This window comes from Haliotis cracherodii, unplaced genomic scaffold (assembly GCF_022045235.1).
Source record: "Haliotis cracherodii isolate W230 unplaced genomic scaffold, xgHalCrac1.p SCAF_6, whole genome shotgun sequence".
Classification (NCBI taxonomy): domain Eukaryota; kingdom Metazoa; phylum Mollusca; class Gastropoda; order Lepetellida; family Haliotidae; genus Haliotis; species Haliotis cracherodii.
The window spans coordinates 43,431,284-43,447,682 of NW_027266319.1; the positions used below are offsets into that span (position 1 = coordinate 43,431,284).

At 40.6% G+C, this 16,399-nt stretch overlaps 1 protein-coding gene across 1 annotated transcript in view; it reads right to left on the bottom strand.

Moving 5' to 3' along the window:
• LOC139445950 (golgin subfamily A member 4-like) overlaps positions 1–16,399 on the bottom strand; it is a 229,714-nt gene that overhangs the window by 173,831 nt on the left and 39,484 nt on the right. The window contains exons 8-10 of the mRNA XM_071227199.1: positions 16,075–16,252; positions 10,219–10,370; positions 8,321–8,532 (exon numbers count right to left, since the gene is read on the bottom strand). Of these exons, the coding sequence (XP_071083300.1) occupies positions 8,321–8,532; positions 10,219–10,370; positions 16,075–16,252 (542 nt within the window). The remainder of the gene's footprint in view (positions 1–8,320; positions 8,533–10,218; positions 10,371–16,074; positions 16,253–16,399) is intronic.

Genomic DNA, 16,399 nt, shown 5'->3' on the forward strand with positions numbered 1-16,399 from the left:
TCTCATAAGCTATATGCTTGTCGAGTTCAGATAGCTTGGCTATATTATTGATGAGTTCTCCCCGCATTGTTTGCATTGCCTTGTCAAGACCTCGTAATTCCCTAATACTGAACTTTGTAGTCCACAAAACCTAATTCATCACGAGCAAAGTTGATGCCATGTTTACTGGCTATCGTAGACAAGGCTAGGGGCTTACGAGTACAAGAATTCATAAGATCAATATCCGGAGAGCCACTCAGTCGCAATATTCCTTTACTATCTAATTCAAACTCTGAATAGTCATGACCAATTGGGGTTTCTTTAAAGGTATCGTAATAATCATTAACGGTTGATTGTAAAAGTTCATCGCTAGGATTCATGCCACCAAAGCTGGTTTCATCAGTACCCTCTTCGATTGTACTAGGGTTATCAAAATCATCTAGATTAAAATCATCCATTTTTATATTAAACATAAGGTTACATAATTTCAATATAACAATGTCTTTGCAATACGGATGCAAGTTAAACCCACAACGTATACTACGGGATCCATTAGGGGTTAAAGCAATTTGTCAGTCTGTAACTATAACTTATATCCCGAGTACCATTGATCAGAATCAAACGCTTCTGGTTCGCTTTCCTAATCTCGGCGCACACGATGTGTTAGTTCCGGGAACCGTCCGACTAGCATTTACAATTAGTTTGACTTCTACCGACGTTCACAGGGAGCCTGTTCAGAACATAGGTCGTGCTATCGTTAAGAAAATCGAGATTAAAATTAGTGGTAATGAGGTTTTGAGTATCGATGATAGCGATGTATATTTCTGTTACATGGATCTCTGGAGAACGGATAAAGAGCGGGAAAACTTACAGTACAAAGGTATTTGTAATCGGAACACATTGAGACTGCGTGTGGGTGCTGATAATGGTGATAATACCGTCGTAAAAGATCTCGCTGTTGCCGGCGCATTAGGTAACCGATTCTATATTCCCCTAGACTTTGAATTACTAGATAGTCACATGCCCTTCTATCAAGCATCCCTAGGTGATAGGTTAGAATACGAACTAACTTTTAATGACTACGGTAGAGTAATCAGAGCTGCTGAAGATGCTAGCTATTCCATTGACAATATCTCACTGGAGTATGATATGATAACAGATCCTGAATTAGCCAGACAAATTCGTAACCAGTATACAGCTATTTTGTACGATCGCGTGCTTCGACACCGAAAGATCATAAGGAGCAAAGAAGATACGACATAGAATATCAATCAAAACGTCCCGACGAAATCGTTGTAAGGTATTTTAATGTTGTTTGAGGACCCCTCCGATGCATTTAAAAGAAATACCGAGAAGTTCTACAATCCCAAGATTACAAAAGTAGAATTGTCTATCGAGGGCGTTCCTAATCAACTATTTAGTCAAGGAATGCTAGCATATCAACAATGGGATGAGATTAAAAAACTCCCTTCTATAAAACGAAGCCCAGAAGTTAACATTGTCGCAAAAGATCTGTCTCTCGGGGATGTATCGATGGGTGAATACCTCACCATGAAGTACGCGCTATGGCTGGACATGCGAACCACGGACGATGACCAACTACACGGTAGTGGGCGGAGAATAGAAAATGCTAGCGAGGGTGTCACTATACAGACAACGAAGCTCCAGGAAGCGGCTGGTAAATTAAACATATATTTGTACGTGATTATGGACACGCAACTTAATATACAGAATGGAAGATTCGTGCAAGCAATCTATTGATAATCTTTTACCTTAAGAACCGCACTGCGCTATCATCTGTGGGCAAACGGGTTGTGGAAAAACAGCTTTTATTCTAGATATTTTACAAAGTCATTATCGGGACGTTTTCGATCATATTATTATTCTGTGCCTGACTATAAGCGTTAATAAAACATACCTATGGAGAGATTGGGTAATGAATGATCCCGGGGTGTACAAAGTTGATCCAGGCGATCGTTTACAAGACTGTTTACGAGTATGTCACAAAAAATACAAAGGAGAATCAACCCTTTTCATAATAGACGATTGCAGTGCGATCCAAAAGAAAGATATGCTTTCATATTTAGCATTCTCCGGTCGACATACTCAGCATAGCGTTTGGGGACTTACTCAAAAGTACAACTCTGTCCTGAAAGATCTGAGAGAGCAGACCAAATGGGTAGCCCTGTTTCATTGCAAAGATCGAGATTCATTTGAGGAATGTTTATGTGAAAATGATGTTATTTATACTAAGTCCGAGCGAGATAAAGTCAGAAAACTGTCAGCAGCAACGAAGCACTGTAAACTCGTATTAAAAACCAATCAACCAGCTGCTAAGCAAAATTATAGCAAAAATAGCAACTGCTGAGCAAAATTATAGCAACTGCTAAACAAAATTACAGCAAAAATAGCAAAATTATAGCAAATTACAGCAAAAATAGCAAAAAGATAGCAAAATAGCAAAAATATGATAATTGAACATTAGCGGTTATTATGTAATAATGTGGCTTGAAATCCTCATTCTTTCACAACATTTTATTTGGCATTGGATATGCCATATTTTATTATGTTAGACTTAATATCTCCTTAGGTATTACATTATGGAATGCGACGAACTCATCGAACAAATGCTCAAAGAACCTGATCAACATACAGAAGAACATGTAGATAAATCTTTAGATAAACATAGAGAAAGACTCACGGCTTTGGTAGCCAGTAGAAAATGTTCTCAAAATTTGGGGCAAAATTATGCCATCGAAAAAATTGATAACATGACCGATGATGAAATTAAAAAACTACACGCGCGTTACGAGTCTAGACTGGGAGCTACCATGACTAAAATAATAGGGTCGGCTATGTTAGAACTATACACAGTCGTAGCTAGTTCGTTTCTTCCTATCCCGGCAGAACATTGCATGTATTTATGCAAATCTCTCGAGAAAGACCCATTCATCGAACACACTATAAGCGCAGTGAGCTGTGAGTTTTATCATAGATACGGAATGTTCTTAGCTCCACTCACCAGAGCTTTAATAATGGCTAGGTATTGTCAATTTATACATAAGTGCCCACTTAATAATAACGGAGACTCAAGTGACACCACAGATTGTGGAGATGCAACTACAAGTGAACGAGGAAATAACCCCGATTGCACAATCACAACAAGTGAATGAGGAAATACCAGCAAATGTGAAATCACAAGCCAGAGTTACTAAGAACCCCAGAAAAATCGCCGCTGGTAAAAAGGGTGTGTTAGCGAGGAAGGCTAGAAAACTAATGCATATTGAACATAGTCGTCCGATTAAAACTTGGGCTCCCTATGCACTAGGAGTTGTTGCTATGGTGGTGGTATGGTTGTTTTATAAGACCGGAGAAGAGAAAACGTCACCCCTGATTACACAACAACAAGTTCAATTAGAGGCTAGCCCCCATATAATGCTATAAAAAAAGCATGACTACTCCAGTTACAGACGGTAAAATGTTGGTAAACGCAACATATCATTCAGCGGTGGTCAGCGGCTTGGCCATTGGCTATGCTCGTATTGCTAAAATGATTACTAAAGCCACACAACCCAAGCTAAATCTTAATGGTTATGATATCGGTATGATCATTCTTGATATTGGATTAGCATAGCTACAAAAGATATGCTCATCAAACAAGTGAGTGAGTGAGTTAAAATTTTACATCGCATCGGCAATATTCATCAAACAAGGGCTTATCCCAGAAGACATAATGAAGTAATTAAACATTTGAATATTTTATATTCATATGAATATGGCAACAATTGCGATGATGGTCGGTGGGGCTATTGTTAATGCTCTAGCTTTTTCGGGGAGTAATTATTTATTTTCTACTCTGAGGGAACCAAACGCTAAAGAAGTTGAAGAGGAGCGTAAACGACATAATAAAGCATAAGAACAACTCGAAGCAGCCCAGTCACAATGGACAAGAAATAGGATATTAAGATTAGATTTTATTAATGAAGAACAGCGTAAGCAAGGACATTCAATTCAAATGTTTAAGGATGTTGAATCTGCCATGCACCAATACTTCCTCGTTCATGGAAAAAAACTTGACCCAATACAGAGACCAACAATAAGTCAGTTTTATACACCATCAGAGGAACAAAAAAACAGAGAGATAGCATTTATAGCTTTGGGATTGACAGTCATTGTAATTTTCAGTTATACAATAACTACGCATAAACCATGACCTAGTCGGGGTGAGTCTTATCAACCACTATGTAAAACCCCGTTGTGTTTCATAACCTTAGAGGATATGATTCACGTCTCATTATGCAAGCTATCTCAAAGACCGACGGCAGCTTAACGTGCATTCCTAATAATATGGAAAAATAAATATCATTCACGTTGACTAAAACTATACATTATACGGACAAGGATGGGAAAGCCAGAATAAAGCAAAGTAATGGGCTTAGATTCATAGACTCTGTACAGTTTCTGTTATCTTCCCTGGACAATTTAGCTAATGCGAACAATCCCGATGACTTTGCAATAACAAATCAATATACTGATCGGAGTCGTCATTTGTTGTTGAGAAAAGGTGTATATCCGTACGAATATATGAATGATTGGTCTAGATTCGACGAAACTAAATTACCACCTCTTGAATCATTCTATAGTAACTTAACAGAATCTAAAATAACCGATTACGATCATGAACACGCTCTGACAGTGTGGGATAAATTAGGTTGTAAGAATTTTGGTGATTATCATGATCTGTACTTAAAAACTGATGTACTGTTACTCGCTGATATATTCGAGATATTTAGAGAGACACGTTTCAAACATTACGGCTTGGACCCGGCATGGTACTATTCCAGTCCCGGACTATCGTGGGATGCGTTGTTGAAGAAGACCGGTGTAGAACTAAAACTACTCACCGATTACGATATGCACTTGTTTATTGAGAAAGGATTAAGAGGGGGTACATCGATGGTAGCGAAAAGGTATTCTAGGGCTAATAATAAATTAGTGGAAGGATATGATCCGAGTAAACCCGACACACATATATTATATCTCGACGCCAACAATTTGTGCGGATGGGCTATGAGTCAACCTTTACCCACATGTGGTTTTGAGTGGGTTGATGTGAATGATATCAAAGTGAATAATATCCATAATATCAATGTGAATAAAGGGTACATACTAGAAGTTGACTTGGAATATCCAAAATCGTTACATAAAGATCATAACAGTTATCCGCTAGCTCCCGAAAGATTAATGTTGAAAAAAGATTGGATGTTGGAATATCAACACTCCTTTATGGGTAATACTAGGTTAGCTAACGTAGAAAAACTCGTACCAAATTTGATGGATAAGACAAAATATATAGTTCACTACAGAAATCTCCAGTTTATATCTATCGTTAGGTATGAAACTAAAAAAAATACACAGAGTTCTAAAGTTTGATCAAAGCCCTTGGATGGAGCCCTATATAAGGTTGAACACAGATTTAAGAAAGATAGCTACCAGCGATTTCGAAAAGAATCTATATAAGCTCATGAATAACTCAGTATTTGGTAAAACTATGGAGAATCTAAGGAAGCATGTTGATGTTAAATTGGTCAGATCTAATGAGGAAGAAAGACTCAGGAAACTTATAGCCAGTCCGGCTTTTAACAGAAGCAAGATAGTCGATAACGACTTAGCCGCACTACATATGCAGAAGAGTAATATAAAATTCAACAGACCGGTGTACGTTGGTATGAGTATACTCGACTTGTCAAAACACTTAATGTATGACTTTTATTACAACAAACTTTAGAAGAAATACGGTGATAGATGCAAGGTGTTATATACCGACACAGATTCTTTGTTGATGGAAATACAAACCGAGGATGTGTATAAAGATATGGCAGAAAAATTAGATATGTACGACACGAGCGATTACCCCAAAGATAATCCTCTGCACAGCGTAGTAAATAAAAAGGTGTTAGGTAAGATGAAGGATGAATGTGCTGGGACCCCAATTGCGGAGTATGTCGGATTAAGACCTAAGATGTATTCTATAAAGAAGTCCCATAATGGGGAGATAAGAAAAGCTAAGGGCGTTAAGAAGTATGTGGTAAAAAAGCATATCAAACACGAACAGTACAAAGAAGCATTATTCAACGGTAGAACATTCAAACACGAGATGAACTCTTTAAGAAGTTACAATCATAGGATATATGGATTAAGAATGAACAAGACATCATTATCCCCCTTAGATACAAAGAGATGGATTGATAAGGATGGTGTTACTACCTATGCTTATGGTTATGGTGGTAATACTGTATCGTCGGGAACGATGAGCAACTCTTCTCGTACAAATGCCCTGCCCAGTCCATCTTTAAGATAATAAAGAATAGGCTCTCCTTCTTTCATAACCAATCGACTAATATCATATGTCTTAAGGGAGCAAATCGGATCGGTTGCGCGACGTAGGCCTCCTACGAGTTCACCGGGCTGGTATAAATATCTTACGCTTACTTTATCCGGAAGTTTTTGTTCTTTGCCTCTCCTCGGTGCTGAAGATTCGGAAGTCACAGATTTCATTTTAATCGCATCGGATGGTTTCTTCCCTATTAATCTCGTTACTTCATTATTCAGCGCTGATACAACAGCTGATAATCGTTTCACCTATTCGGTTGATCTTAATCTATCCGATTCCATTTCGACGATCCCATACTGATAGCCAAACAAACATTCCGCTAATGTCCAGTTAAATCTTTCAACGTTAGCTTGACTACGGTGGGCCTCTTTTTCACCACCCCTGATTTCGACATCGTGCTTTGTTAACAGTTTAGTTACTGATCCCATAAACTCAAGACCGGGAACTACTTGAAATAACTTAGGCGATTTTAGTGGTCCGCATTTATACATGCGACTCAGTGCATTAGCTACTTCTGTTGAATCTTTCGAGGTTAATGGCTCAGCCTCTTTGTATCAACTAGCCACATCCACTACGGTTAAAGCGTCTTGCCTTATCATACCTTATCATGGGCAAGAAACAAGAGGTCAGCCTGATGAACTTCATTCGTTGTAAAAATATCAAACTTCTCCCTCGGTATATAACGCGGTGCCGGTAAGTATATTTGCCACATTGCTTGTTTCTTTAAACAATCCTTTGCCACATCTTTAGATACCTTAGCCACAGTGGCTAATTATTTTATTGCTCCTACACCTTTCCAATATCCTCGTGGGCTATAGTAAATTTTATTCATTATTAATTAATATTGATTTTTCTTTTAATACGACTCATGACGATCATTAAATTGCATCAGCGTTTACACATAAAAAATTCCCCCTGTATTGGTTGTATAGGTATATAAATCTGGCTCCTGTGGAAGTGGTCCAGAATCCCCATTACCTATACTACTCAATTAATCCAGGGGGAATGCTGTAGAGGTTGGCAAGAAATCAAAATGTGTTGTTTTTCAGTGTGGTTTGATATGAGGCGAGGGTTTAACATGTTGTCATGATAGGCCTATGGTCATCCAAGCAGGGACCAGGGGATTCTCTGAGCTTCCAGGCCAAAATCAGCGCTCATGGCTGTTCAAACTGTGATCAGCTATTGCAGTACCATCACCAGACCCAATATGGGAAAATGTGGAGGTCAGAATATCATGGGAAAAGATTGTATGTATTAGCACTATCATGCATGATCTTCTGGTCCCAGGTGAGCATAAAGTCACCCAAAAATCTTTGAGTCGTTGCTGGGTAAGCCAAAATTCAAGTGCCAGGCCATTCCTGCGGGCAGACCATTTTGCTGTCGACTAACTGATGCCTATTCAAAAGTATGTCATCAATCACACCTTTTCCGCATCACACCAGGTGACAAAGCTGAAATTAGTGAATTACATGTATCTCCACCAGGACACTGTATCAAACATATTCCTAAAAACAAGAGAACTCACGGGATGACCACAGTGGAGAGGAACAGGCCCAGGATGAGCTAGAACTGGCCTGGACTGAACCTTGCCCACCTCATTTCAGCAGGGAAGGTCTGGCCCGGGAAGGGGACAAGTTTGCCACGGCCAGACCTTCCCCAGGGAAGAACTCACTGGCCAGGGGAATGTTTCAGCCTGTTACACAGGTACTAGCATGCCGTCAGCTGTCCTCCGTGTAGTCTTCAGCAGAAGTCTGTGCTTGTGAGTTCAAATCGATGGATAACTGTCAAATGTGCAATATGCAATACCACAAGGTGGACATGATGGATGCATGGACTGCACAGAATGTACTCTAGGGGCATCATCTGAAAATCTTATACTTCTGCGTGACTAGAAAATCATATAACAATGCTGCTTCCATAACATGTATACCTGCCCATTTGACTTACCTGATCCACTCTGAACCATACTGGTCTTTCACTGAGAAAAGGAGCACAGCATCACGTAGAACTCTGTATTTCTCCTGTAATGCATCCATGTACACCTTCTCACTGTCGCCAATCTCCACTGCACCAAGCACTACATAAGCTATGTTGTCAAAATATTCCAGCAGTTGACTTCGACTTTCTTTCCTCAGTATCTGACTAAGTTCCTTCATTGTCTAGATGAAAATGAGAAGTGTGTGTTAACATGATCCACATTTTGCATTTGAGGAAAGTCATGATACAATATCAGGACACCAGAAATTTTTCACAAACCTTCTCAAACAAATCAAATTAAGCATAATTTCTTTCAACCTACTATTGGCAGTTCTTTTTTTAATATAGATCATCAACAAACTAGAAACAACATTATTTATTTGATCTTAATATTGTTTAACATTCTTACAAAGTATGAGAGTATTATAAAAATGTCCACATCCTCTCCTCCTTACACATTTATACAATGTTTTGTATTGACATATCATCTCATGGTACAATACACACATTCAGCCAATCACATGATTGATTATTTCAAGTTGGACACATAGGTGCAAGATCTTACACACATGGCATACAAGGAGTTAGTTCATATACAGAAAGGCAGAACAGAGTACAATCACTAGAAACCTGACCACTCCAATGTTCCCCAGAGGATGATATGTACCAAATTCCAAACTACCAGTACTACAGTACTCACTTCACTTCACTTGGGAGTGAAGTTGACTTGTTGCTCATTGGGATAGGCCATGGGCAAATACTATTTTCATCAGACTGTGATTACTTGTCATACCTTTGATTTTCAAATAATATAACAGCTACATACATACATTACATAAAGTGACGAAAACTCACAAACGTCTTTAAGTATCAATAACCTGTGACCTTAACCTTAAAGGTAGGTCACTTATGACCTTTTCTTATCACACCCCCACCCTGAAGATGTTTCACTGAACTTGAGGTGGTAAACAAATATTTTCTTCAGGCTATGAACTCGATGATGACCTTGACCATTGCTCTGACTTGCAAAGAATGTGTAAACACCAAATCGGCATCAACAAATACTTTCCAAATCTTTACATGTTTTAAATCAAGTTGCCCATGTGATCTGATGCACTTCGTAAACTAAGACTCATTCTATTACAATATAATAATAATAATAATTGATTTGTAAAGCGCCTAATATCCATTGACAGTTGCTCACTGGCGCTGTGACAAGGTTAAAAAGTAATATCTATGTACATATGCCAACAATCAGAAGATCTATTGAAAAGCTGAGGTGAAGAAGTGGGTTTTGAGGAGAGACTTAAATGTTTCCTTAGAAGCTGAGTTTCTCAGATTCAAAGGCAAAGCGTTCCATAACTGTGGACTGCAAAAAGAGAAGGCACGGTCAGACACAGCAGAAGTAGACAGAGGCTGATACAGTAGAGTTCCACCAGAGGATCGGAGAGCACGCTCTGGAGTGTACAGAGATATAAGATCTTTGAGATAGTCTGGATAGTCGCTATTGTTGAGGTAGATCTTGATTATTGATCAAATTCCAGACTAGTTTGGCAAGGGTGGAGACTGGACTTTTATAGTCAGTGAACTCCCTCGCCTTGGGAAAATGCATTCACTTCTGCTATGTAAGTAGCAGAAATTTTCTTCCATGCATTTTTTTATCAGCAACCTGACATTTTATGGTAATTTTAGCTATTTATGTTTGAATAATGTATGTACGTGAATATATTTAGTCATGTTTGTCAGACATCTATTTTCTTTCCACTAAGAGTGATCTTCAAAATACATCAGGTTATGAATATTGTTTGCTGATCATCTGGCAAATTGAAACAGAAAAAAATAAATTCATTGGTGCAAGCACCATTTACCTTATTGTGCAGATCTGATAATTTGATCTGAAATTCCACCTCTTGAGAATGCTGTAGATCAGCCAAGATAGTGGCAGCTATCTCCCTGTCTGTGGGGTTGGTAATGGTCTGTTGTATCTTGGCCTGTCGCTCTGCCCAGTACAGGCCCACTCCTGAAGCACATCACGCATATCATCAGCCATAGTTGAACTAATGCATGAATTGATGCAAGCACATTTTGTCTATATGCAGTTTTAACTTTTCTCTTGGGTGCCTGTGAAATGATCCTGTTTCACATTCTCAAAAAGATAATGACTTTCGATCATTTTCACCCCTGATGTTAGGGTTTCAACATAAAATATAGTTGTAGTGTTCAGATACATCCTAATTGAGCTGTACAACTGGATCATTCTTCATTATTACTTAGACTTGGCTTCAGTATTTTGTGCATGCTGTGTCAAGTCATGGTCCAGATTTATGCAAAATACCTGCATTTATGGAGTTATAAACATAACAAACAGTGTGTAGACTGTGCAAATCCACTACACAGGAGTCTAAAACCTGGTATACAATAGGCAGAAAATAACACAACTTTCTAGTCAAGGTGGGGCAAGCTATTGAGTGATGATATATCTGCCACTACCAGCACAGAGGCTAAAAATACATTATAAATTTAGCAGAATGTACCTTCAATAGAATGCGGTAAATGTTGGACTTTCATTGACAACTAGACAGTCTTCCATGAGGCCAGGCTTGTTGATAAGGCCTAATCTCCTGCCTTGTAAAGGTTCCAAACATAGGAATCACCAATTCCATATGTCTATATCTGTCAGAGATAGTTGATTTGAGCCAACCTGCTACAGCGGCTTTAGTTATGTCCTCAACTAAAGCTGGTTTTGTACGATATAAACAGCATTTTCTATGCCTCCAGTGAGCTTGAGTAGCTGTTATATAGTTTCTGAGAGCACAGGGCAAAGGTGTCTACCGGTAGCTCATGGATCCATGCCAAGAGCAGGAATTGTGTAAAATCTGTGTCCAAATCTTCCCACAGACGAGGCCTAATTTTTTTTGTGCCAACAAGTCAGGAAAGGCACTCACAGTAATATTTCTCCAATCTCTCTTTCAAATGAAGCCTGCCAAAAGAACCACTGAAAGGTTCCATTTGGGAATATTGCATGGAGTCTTCAGGACCTCAATCATAAACAATCTCATAAGACAAATGAGTACTAGATGATCACTAGTCTTTAGCCTGTCATGTTGTAGAACTGATGTAAGGACAGATCGGTATTCCTCAATGGTACCATATTGGGCTTTGTCGATCTATGAAGAAGTTTAACCACTATAGGCATTGTTACAGTTTCCAATCCAATCCTCATCTTCTGCGCCACTGACAGTATTTTCCCCATCTTTGGTCATGAAGGGCTGAAGAGGATGGTCTCCAAGATGGAGCACATGCCTCTAAAGATGATTTTGAGTAGACAGAGAATAACATCTTCTGCTCAATAACCTCCAAGTGTGAAGTTGGAGAGCGTGAAGATTTCTTTTCATGATCTTGGTTGTAGTAACAGATCTTGGCATTCCAGTAAACTGAGAAGTTCTTCATCTGGGGAAGCAGGTCCAGGCTTGCCATACTGGCATTATGAGAAGGATCTTGCAGTCTGACTCCTCGATCTTATGGATCACTCTGTCAAGGACAGCCCAAGGAGGGAAGGCATAAGCAAACATCCACGATGAATCCATGAACAAAGCATCCAATTGAATAGCTTGAGGATCTGGTACTGAACTGATGTATACTGGGATTTGACAGGTCTCCACTCTGCAATGAATCAAGTTTCTCAATTCAAATAATCCAAGGGTCTTGGCGTCTGATGTAAGGCCTCAGGAACTGTTGGATCCGATGCAGGTGTAGGCGACATCTGCTCATCAAATCCTGGGCTGACATGAGCAATCCCAGGAGCACTTGCCACTGAAGAATTGTAGGGGGTTGCTGGAGAGCAGGTGACAGTAGTAGACACCATTGAACTGGAACCTGAGGAACTTCCAGTCACTGGGATGGATAGGGACATGCAGGTAAGCATCCTGTTGTGGAGGCTGATCAGGGAATCGTAAGCATTGATTCTGGTCCTGAAGCTCTCTAGGTAGTTAGGCTGAAGTAATGCAGACGCTCTAGGTAGCGCTCGATGAACACACAGAGATAGTGAATTATTCTCATCTAGTTGGGAGTCCTTTTTTGGTACAAGAAAGATGGGACAGTAGAATCCTGTTGTGGCTGGGGCGCACATAATCTCATTAGATCTTTTTAATAACAGAATGTCTATGTTGGCATGCAGAAGCCGATGCTGCTTCTAGTGGTAGATCTGTCGTGGAGGTGAGGTCCTCAAAGGCGTACCTCCAACATTGGAGAGAGTGGTAATCGAGCGAAGTCCTTGTCCCATAGGACCATATCCTTAAGCATAGGATCAGGCGGGATAGAGGTGGGATGCGACCAAATGGTCTCCCTCTTGTCAACACCTGTTCCAGGAGAGGGCATTACCACACTCAGGCAGTCTGCCATCCAATCCGGCATCTGAGCAAGGGGGAGGTGGGTATCCCACTCAGAAGATGTCTTGTAATCCTCTACCACAGGCCTTAAGGAGTAATGCAGGATAAGATCGAGGCTTGTTATCTAATCCCCAGTTCTGAGCACCAGAGGTGATCATAGGTACCTCTTGTTGAGCATGTGTTGGTTAGAAACCTATTTGTGATAACTGGTATCAAACATATGTCTGGAGATCAAATTCCAGGCCAGTGATTGGCTACTCCATGGTGATGACCTGAGGTCAGATTATGATGGACTACTTTCCTGACCTTAAGTCATTGATATGTTGGTTCTGCTTCAGTCGAATGTCAACCTATGTCTGTGTTGATGCCACAGCAACAAATAGATATATCCCTGTGTTATGGGTTTTCGGATACTTAAGAAACATTTGCTAATCACAAGAAACGTAAAACATCTCATTCACATTCACATCAAGCCATCATCTGAGTATTTGCAATGACTGTTGACACCACAACCCTTGTTATAGCGGGAGTAATTCACGATAAACATGGCCGTCTGAAAACGTATGATGTCCGAAATATGATCCAACAATATATATGTCTCTCCTCTTCAACCCTCACATCACAAGAGTGTGAGTGAGTGAGTGAGTTATTCCAGGTATATCACGTTGTGTGAGCTTAATGTGGGAGGAAAGCCCGATGTGATGCAGGTCCCAGTCGTTTACCCCCTCGGTGAAGCCCACAAGCATGGGTATGGTGCTGACAAACCTAGAAACATAATCATAGGTTTCTGGCATGCCCAAGGGATGCAACTCTGCACTTCAAAGTCGACTAAAATTCAAATAAATCAAGCACCCTAAAAGTTATGAATTCTCTGGGAAATTCCATCTTCTGTGATATAATCCACTGTCATTTTAGGCCATGCAAAATTACTGTGTGTTTAGAAATCTAAATATTGGATATTTAGTCGAAGGATTGAATTTCAAAAATAGCATATTAGTGATCACGGGAATCTGTTTTTCACCAAAACACCAATGATAATTCTGAAACGTCATCGATGAACCTTGAATCGTTTAGAATATTTGGGAAAATACACAAGCATGAACACCGAAGTGCATTTTCCTCCACATTGGATAGTGTTTACAAAATCATGATTCACGTATGCTGGCCTATTATGCTGGCATCCCTGAATTCCTCATACATTTTAGAATCAAACTATAAACTGTACTTGTGAACAAAGCAAAATGCAGATTTTACACTCTCCTATTTTGAGAGATCCATTCGTCTAATTGCTGAATACATTGGCTGGCGCATTGAGAATAATCGTAGAGTATCGTAGCAAAAATTACTGAATAAAAATAAATACATTACAATGATGAGGTAAATTTAACAGAAATCGTAAACGTTTGCGTCCTGTGTTCGAAGCCATGACTGGCGCAAAGTCATGCACAACGACGACGGCAGTTATCTGTATTTCTGACAAATTCTCTTGGTTACATTGGAAAACATAAAAACAAATAACAGTACACAGATTGTCTGATTGTTTCCGTTTACTTCCATGAAACATTTATGTATACATTTATGTAAAATCCAAAGTATTGTACGACATTTTGTAAAAGTCGGTCACAGGCAGTGATGTCAAACAGTAGAAACATTGTTGTACATATTTGGTAATTTTCTTTGAGGTGAAAATGTTTAACTCTGCATCACGCATCTTTGATCCTGTCTTGTTCGCATTATCATCATGGCCTTGATAATCCAAAGAGGACGGAAATCCTTATTAGGTTTAGGTGTAGGGTCACATGATTTATGAAAAGTAAGTAGTACGTCGGATGACATCACTCATGACTGTTGTCTTATGTATGAATGCGCCACTGCGACCATGAGAACAGACAAAATGCATTGATTGGATCTCAGTGTGAGCATTGGAGGGGCTTACATTCCTGCGGTATGTCAGTGTGAACAAAGGCGGTGCTTACATTCCTGCGGTATGTCAGTGTGAGCAGTGGAGGGGCTTACATTCCTGTGGTATGTCAGTGTGAACAAAGGCGGTGCTTACATTCCTGCGGTATGTCAGTGTGAGCAGTGGAGGGGCTTACATTCCTGTGGTATGTCAGTGTGAACAGAGGCAGTGCTTACATTCTTGCGCTATGTCAGTGTGAGCAGTGGAGGGGCTTACATTCCTGCGGTATGTCAGTGTGAACAGAGGCGGTGCTTACGTTCCTGTGGTATCTCAGTGTGAACAGAAGAGGGGCTTACATTCCTGCTGCATCTCAGTATGAGCATTGGAGGGGCTTACCTTCTTGCAGCATATCAGTATGAGCAGTGGAGGGGCTTACATTCCTGCGGTATGTCAGTGTGAACAGAGATGGTGCTTACATTCCTGCGGTATGTCAGTGTGAGCAGTGGAGGTGCTTACATTCCTGCGGTATGTCAGTGTGAACAGAGGGGGTGCTTACATTCCTGCGCTATGTCAGTGTGAGCAGTGGAGGGGCTTACATTCCTGCGGTATGTCAGTGTGAACAGAGGCGGTGCTTTCATTCCTGCTGTATGTCATTGTGAGCAGTGGAGGGGCTTACATTCCTGTGGTATGTCAGTGTGAGAAGTGGAGGTGCTTACCTTCTTGCAGCATATCAGTGTGAGCAGTGGAGGGGCTTACATTTCTGCGGTCTGTCAGTGTCAACAGAGGCAGTGCTTACATTCCTGCAGTATGTCAATTTGAGCAGTGGAGGGGCTTACATTCCTGTGGTATGTCAGTATGAGCCATGGAGGTGCTTACCTTCTTGCAGATTATCAGTATGAGCCGTGGAGGGGCTTACATTCCTGCGGTATGCCAGTATGAGCAGTGGACGGGCTTACCTTCCTGCGGTATGTCAGTGTGAGCAGTGGAGGGGCTTACATTCCTGCAGTATGTCAGTGTGAACAAAGGCGGTGCTTACATTCCTGCGGTATGTCAGTGTGAGCAGTGGAGGGGCTTACATTCCTGTGGTATGTCAGTGTGAACAGAGGCAGTGCTTACATTCCTGCGCTATGTCAGTGTGAGCAGTGGAGGGGCTTACATTCCTGCGGTATGTCAGTGTGAACAGAGGCAGTGCTTACGTTCCTGTGGTATCTCAGTGTGAACAGAAGAGGGGCTTACATTCCTGCTGCATCTCAGTATGAGCATTGGAGGGGCTTACCTTCTTGCAGCATATCAGCGTGAGCAGTGGAGGGGCTTACATTCCTGCGGTATGTCAGTGTGAGCATTGGAGGGGCTTACATTCCTGCGGTATGTCAGTGTGAGCATTGGAGGGGCTTACATTTCTGCGGTATGTCAGTGTGAGCAGAGGCCGTGCTTACCTTCTTGCAGCACATCAGTGTGAGCACTGGAGTGACTGTCACTCTTAACACTCTCACGCCAGATCAAATGTTGGTTCCTCAACATAACTGCTCGTCTCTTGCGCTCTGTAGCTGACATCTTCATTGCACCATATACTGCAGCCTGCATGTCATGTCCTTGTAGCATGTGAATGATAGCCTGTAACAGAGAAAAGAAAAAGTAATATTCAATGCAGGATTAGTGAAAACTTAATCTCTTTAAGAACAAAGGTAGAGGCATTGGAGAGCTTGTGTATGATGTAATGTTATTTTCAAAAGCACAATCCTGAAGGCAGTCCGTGAATTA